The 7,079-nt window shown below is 35.1% G+C and overlaps 1 protein-coding gene across 1 annotated transcript; it reads left to right on the forward strand.

The window, feature by feature from the left end:
- The first annotated feature begins 5,466 nt into the window (after positions 1 to 5,466).
- On the forward strand, positions 5,467 to 6,358 carry LOC138908945 (uncharacterized). Its single transcript, XM_070199745.1, has 2 exons — positions 5,467 to 5,991; positions 6,110 to 6,358. Exons 1-2 carry the CDS (start codon positions 5,467 to 5,469, stop codon positions 6,356 to 6,358), a joined length of 774 nt encoding a protein of 257 aa, XP_070055846.1.
- The last annotated feature ends 721 nt before the right edge of the window (positions 6,359 to 7,079 follow it).

Raw genomic sequence — 7,079 nt, forward strand, 5'->3', positions numbered from 1 at the left:
CTACGGCATCACGAACCGTTGACGCAGAACTGATACCGAGTGCGCAATGTCATACACGAGTGGATACAAAGGAATACGAGATATATGTTTCAAGCTAAATCAATGCCGCACGATAAGGAATAAAAGAAGTGATATTGTTCCTAAACTTCATAGCCTCTGAGAGATAAGTACAGACGTCTCCGTACCGATCCTTCAGTCTCTACTAAGCTTGCTCGCGATTCGTGAGACCTATGTAACCTAGTGCTCTGATACCAACTGTCACAACCCAAAATTCTCACATTCGGACCGTGATGGCGCTTAACATTTCACTTGCTAGGAAAGCCAATGTTAGAATAATATTATCCATTTTAAAACAATTTTTAAATTTATTAATAACAAAGAACCAAATGCGAAAGAAAAGTAAGAAATGTAGTGAATAATCCATAGAAATAACGGTGTCTAAATACCATCCCAGAATTGGTGTCACAAGTGCACAAGCTTCTAGAATAATACAAATAAAGGTCTAAATAAAATAAAATTATTTGAAAATAACACACAGCTAAAGTAAAGTAGATGCGGAATTCAGAACTGCGGACGTCGTGTAGTTATACCTCAAGTCTCCTATGGGTAACTGAAATCCGAGCAAGTCTATAATACGATGCTGGGATCAACTCCGAAATCTGCACAAGAAGTTCAGAGTGTAGTATCAGTACAACTGACCCCATGTACTGGTAAGTGCCGAGCCTAACTTCGACGACGTAGTGACGAGGCTAAGGCATGTCACTTACATTAACCTGTACGCAATAATAGTAATAACCACAATAATAAAAATAAATCAGGTAACTCATTTTAATAGTTGAAGCCAACTCAGCAATCATAACCAATATTATTTCAATAAATTTTCGTTGCGGCGTGCAACCCGATCCCCCAATATATTCATTTTAATCAATTCCATTGCGGCGTGCAACCCTCTCCTCCAATATATTTATTTTAAATCAAGTCCGTATATAGACTTTTAAACAAGTCTGTTGTGGCGTGCAATCCGATCTTCCAATATGGACTTTTTAATAAGTCTGTTGCGGCGAGCAACCCGATCCTCCAATATGGACTTTTAAACAAGTCTGTTGCGGCGTGCAATCCGATCCCCCCAATATGGACTTTTTAATAAGTCTGATGCGGCGAGCAACCCGATCCCCAATATGGACTTTTAAACAAGTCTGTTGCGGCGTACAACCCGATCCCCCAATATGGACTTTTAATAAGTTTGTTGCGACGTTCAACCCGATCCCCCAATATGGACTTTTAATAAGTCTGTTAGGGCGTGCAACCCGATCCCTCAATATGAACTTTTAAACAAGTCTGTTGCGGCGTGCAACCTGATCTCCCAATATATTTATTTCAATCAATTCTGCTGCGACGTGCAACCCGCTCCTCCAATATATCAATTTACCAATTCCTATAGAAAAAATTGCCCCAATAAGTACAACAATTAATATGAAATTATAAGACAACAAACATACAATAATTATGATTTAATTAAGAAACAAACAATAATAAATAGCAATTTATTATAAAAATCAGAGAGAAAATAGGCAGTTTAATATTTAATATGCTAAATGTCAAATAGCAATTAATAAACATAAATCAAATAAGCATGTAACAATTATTACAGGAATTTAAGAATTAATAGTTGACAAAGAATAGGAGAGAAACAATTATTATAAAAATTAATTTGTGTCTTAAAACTATTTAAGATGTTTAAATAATTAAGCAACCAATTAAATTGACAAAGTATAGGCACTCGTCACCTTGCCTATACATCGTTGCACATGAAATTCACATAACAAATAATTTAGGGGTTCTATTCCCTCAAGTCAAGGTTAACCACGATACTTACCTCGCTTTGCAATTTCAATCAATTACTCGACCACAACCTTTTCTTTTAAATTTGTCTCCAAAAGATTCAAATCTATTCGCAAACAATTCGATATACTTAATACGAATTATAGGAATTAATTCCATATGAATTTACTAATTTTTCGGATAAAATCCGAAATTCACTTTAAAAATTGACAGTGGGGCCCACGTCTCAAATATCGGAAAAACTTACGAAATCCGAACACCCATTCTAATACGAGTCCAGCCATACAAAAATTATCCAATTCTTATGTCAAATGGATCATCAAATTATAAATTTTCATTTTTGGAAAGTTTTACAAAAATTCCAATTTCTTTCATCTAAATCCGAAATAAATGATGAATATAGAAATGGATTTATGAAATATAATCACTTTTGGTTATAGAATACTTACCCAATTCAAATTCGTAAAAAATCACTTTGGAATCGCCAAAATCCGAGACTCAAAAATTAGTAAAAATGGCTAAAACCCGATTTTATGTGTTCTGTCTAGCATTTTCGCTTCTGCGAAAATTTGACCGCATCTCCGGTTCCACTTCTGCAGAAAATTGACTGCAGGTGAGATTTCCGCTTCTGCGGAAAATTGACCCCATGTGCGGTTTCCGTTTCTGCGAAAAATTGACCGCAGGTGCGATTACACTAGAAGGCCAAAATTTTAGATTTTTTCTTAAGTCCAAATTTTGATCCGTTAACCATCCGGAATCCACCCGAGCCCCCCGGGACCTCAACCCATTATACCAACAAGTTGTAAAACATCATATGAACTTAGTCGAGACCTCAAATCATATCAAACAACGCTAAAATTACAATTCACACCTCGATTCGAACTTTGAGTTTTAAACTTTTCAATTTGCAAATGTCGTGCCAAAACATGTTAAATGAATCCGAAATGACTTTAAATTTGGCACACAAGTCTTAAATGACATAACAAAGTTATTCCAATTTTCAGAATCGGATTCTGGCCCGGATATAACAAAAGTCAACTCCGTGGTCAAATTTAAAAATCTTTAGCCTTTAAAATTCTAGTTTTCGTTAAATGGTCATAACTTGAGCTAGGGACCTCCAAATTAAATTCCGGGCATATGCCCAAGTCCAAATCACGATACGGACCTATCGGAACTGTCAAAATACTGATCCGGGTCCGTTTGCTCAAAATGTTGACCAAAGTTAACTCACTTTAGTTTTAAGGCTCTATTTCATATTTTAATCCATTTTTCACATAAAAACTTTCCGAAAAATTATACGAACTGCGCACGCAAGTCGAAGAATGATAAATAGTATTTTTCGAGGTCTTAGAACACATAATTACTTATTAAATTTAAAGATGACACTTTGGGTAATCACACTTTTGCATATAACTCGAATATTTGAAAACTAAAAGCAAAATAGTACCTCAAGTTCACTTCTCAAGTGTCAGCTTTTCGTATAATGAAAACGTTTTAAAGCAATGAAATGGAGAAAAGAAAATCAAATAAGTCAGTTTGTTTGTGAAGATTTTAGCAAAACAACTCAGGCAAACGTCATCAATATTTTATGCTTGCATATGAATTATTCAGAGTAATTAAGAAGACTTATCCATTTTCATTATCGATTTTTGGTTAATAAAAAAGTAATATGCACAAAATCGTTTAGTTTCCAGCGATTTTAGTATTAAAAATTTCTCATCTGTAAGTATTGGCTCTATTTTACTGGATATTTTTGTCACTTGACAAGTTTTGTCCCCAAGATTGCAGGTTCGAGTCTCGAAGGAAACAAAGTAGGGAAGCTCCTAGGAGAGGAGTAAAAAAAAAATTGAGAGAGAAGAGACTTTATAAGTTGTACATGACTGGATATTAATCTCGTATTATTTTGCGTATACCTATTTGTAATTTGAATTTAGATTTTATGCACTGATGACGTTAAAAATATTCACATGGACAAGTCACTTACAAGATAATTTTAAATAAATATCTATTTGATAACTTAACAAAATAATAATTACCTTGTTATATTATATTAACTTATGCTTATATATATACTGCAATTCTTTTTTTGTTGTTGTGCATTTTCGGTGAACATAAATTAAATCCTTGCCGTTGATACAATCTTTTTGCCAAATTTTTATTGGATGTGGCAGGGGAATTTGTTGGTTCTTTTCATCTTTATTAAAAGGAAAAGTGCAAAACTTTTTTCTTTTAACTCTGGGTTGTGGTGACATCAGACTTGCAGTAACCCTTTCTTTGTATTAAGAAACAAAAATTATATCATGAAGGAAAACGTGATATCTTATACCTCTTTAATGCCTGGTGAAAAATGAACCCATGAGGTTATTGTTAATTAATTCTAATAACTATATTTTGCTATTACACAGAATATAAGTTTACAAAAGCAGTAAAGTACACAACATTGAAGTATTTTGTGCTAACCTCTATCTAAATTTTCTAACTTATTCTTGACTAATTCTAAAACAAGGTAATCTCATGTTTTCCACCCTTTAGCTTTCACATAGATGAAGAGCTTAAATTTAGCTTCCTTAGGCGAGTCTCCAGAACAATACACTAAATCTTATATTTATCGAAGTAGTTCCTCAATGGATTACTTGCACAATTGCTTGGTTAAATCAGCTTAGTTTAATTTCCTAATGATTATTCGTAATTGCATGTTGTATGGGTTAAAATTAATAAATGACGGGTAGACATTCGTCGAGTTAACACGTGGCAGTAAAGACAAGTAAAAGATTATTGAGAATTGAGTTTTTGATAATTAACGAGTGTGTCTAGTGAACGTGTGCTAAGAACCAGGTTTTCAAAGTAGTTGCTGAAGGTTCTTACAAGGTAATAATTTTTACACAAAGTTACTATGGTCCGATATTGCTGGAAGGACTCTTGATGCGATAAGATTGTTGCCCAAGAATATTTGCCCGCATAGTGATAGACAAGAGTCACAAGATTCATGGAGTTCTTGAAACTTCAAGATTGCTGTCAAATAAGAAGTTGACTGTGTGTAGGACTCCCAAATATCTCGGAGTACTAGGAAGTTAAAAACTTTCCCTATGGACTGAGAAGACTATCTTTTTGCACATCAACTGAAAAATGACATACAACATTTTCAGTTCAACACTCAAGTTGAGCATCAGTGTGTACTGAAAGTCAGTATCCTTTTTGAGTCTGTTAGTTAAAGTGTATTAAGAAATTGAGTTGTAATCAAGATATCATTCAAAACTTGTTAGTTGGAGTAATTGTTTGAGTGTACAAGTTAAAGTAACTTGTAATTCATTCAAGTAGTTGAAGAAGGAGAAGTGTGTGGGTATTGATTTACAGGTCTTGTAATCAGTATATTTAGCTCGTTTGTTCTAGTGAAATTGAAATTAAAATCCTACGTGGTAGGTCATGATTTTTCCACCTTTGAGCCGAGTGATTTTTCACATAAAAATTACTGTTCTTGTTTTTAACTGTTTATTTCATTTACGCGTAAGGATTAAGGCAAAGAACCAAGTTCTTTAGTAATTTAGGAAGGTACTCAAATTAACAATTGGTATCAAAGCAGGTTCTCTCAAACGTATTTAACACCTAGAGAGATCTTGGAAGAAAATGAGTGTTCCACCTGAAATTAACGAAGGACAGCTAACTACAAGAACACCTCTATTCAGCAAAAAACACAACAGTTGGTGGAAGGCAAGAATGAAGAATTTTCTAACGGTTGAGGACTATGAACTATGGACAATAGTGAACCGAGGACCACTAACTCCCACCAAACAAAATGGGCAAAATGAAAATGTTCCCAAAGACCCCTCTGAATTTGTAGCAGCTGACATCAGAATGATGGAAAAGAATGCAAAGACCAAGAAAATCCTCATCTGTGGACTTGATCTTTATAAGTACAACAGGATATCTGCATGCTCCAATGCAAAGGAGATCTGGGATGCACTTCAAACTACTCATGAAAGAACAAATCAAATGAAGATATCAAGAATTGAGTTACTCATAAGGAACTATGAGCTCTTCTCTATGAAGGAGTCTGAACCTATTCAGGAGATGATGAATAGGTTCACTATAATAACAAATGAACTGAAGTCATCGAGAAAGGTATTCACTTTTGAAGAACTGGTTAGCAAGGTTCTAAGGATTCTTCCTGCTTCATGGAATCAAAAGTCACATCCATTTAGGAAGAAAAGGAGTTGGATAAGATTTCATTGGACGAGTTGATTGGAAACTTAAAAACTCACTGAAAAAGTTGGAACTATGCAAGGAGAAACCAAAGAGGGATAAGGCCTTGGTTCTTAAGGCGTCCGAAGAAGATGAGTCTGACAATGATGAACTGGACCTAGCAATATTCGCTAAGTTCAAAAGGTTCATGAAGAGCTCCAAGAATGCATCTAAGAGAGAAAATAATGGCAAACCTAAGCAGATTGACAAGTCTTCATACGATGGGTATTACAAGTGCAACAAACTGGACCACATGGTTAAAGACTGTCCAATGTGAGAAATTAAGTGGAAGAAAGAAAGACCTAAAAAGAGAAAAAGGGAAAAGATGAAAGAGTGAGGCCTAAACAAAGGCAAAATCCTAGGCAAGGGGTTCACTGAGGCCATGAAACAAGCCTTTCTAGCAGCATATGAAGACAATGGAAGTGATAAAGAGGAGGAGAAGGAGGATGAGGCTATTAGTCTTTATATTGTGATCGATTCACATGAGGTTGTTGAAGCTGAACCCTCATGTACATCTAGGAATGCACATTGGAAGACCCCATCCTTTTGATGGACACTACTATGATGAATGGAAGATGCATATGGAAGTGTTCCTTCATGCTACTGATTTTGATCTATGGATAACTGTCAATCATGAACCAATTATACCCACCAGGGTAGACAGTGATGGAAACAAGAGTATTAAGAGAGAGGAGGAATATGATGCTGAGGATCGTCATGATCCAGCAAAATGCTAAGGCATAGGATCTGCTCTATAGAGGTCTACCAAGGAGTGTTCTCTATAAGGTGTCCTCTTGCATCTCTGCTCATGATATATGGAGGATTTTAGAGGTTGATTTTGGTAATAAAAACATTTAGGTTGCCCTAATGGAAATTGAAGAAAGCCAGACAGAAGAGGAAGTCATAGGAATGATGGCTATGAGCGACTCAGAGACTGAAGATGAAGCAATTCAGGTAAGTATCTCTAATTTGAAAGAAAATATTCATGCTATGTCTAA

Source organism: Nicotiana tomentosiformis, chromosome 1 (genome assembly GCF_000390325.3).
Source record: "Nicotiana tomentosiformis chromosome 1, ASM39032v3, whole genome shotgun sequence".
NCBI lineage: Eukaryota > Viridiplantae > Streptophyta > Magnoliopsida > Solanales > Solanaceae > Nicotiana > Nicotiana tomentosiformis.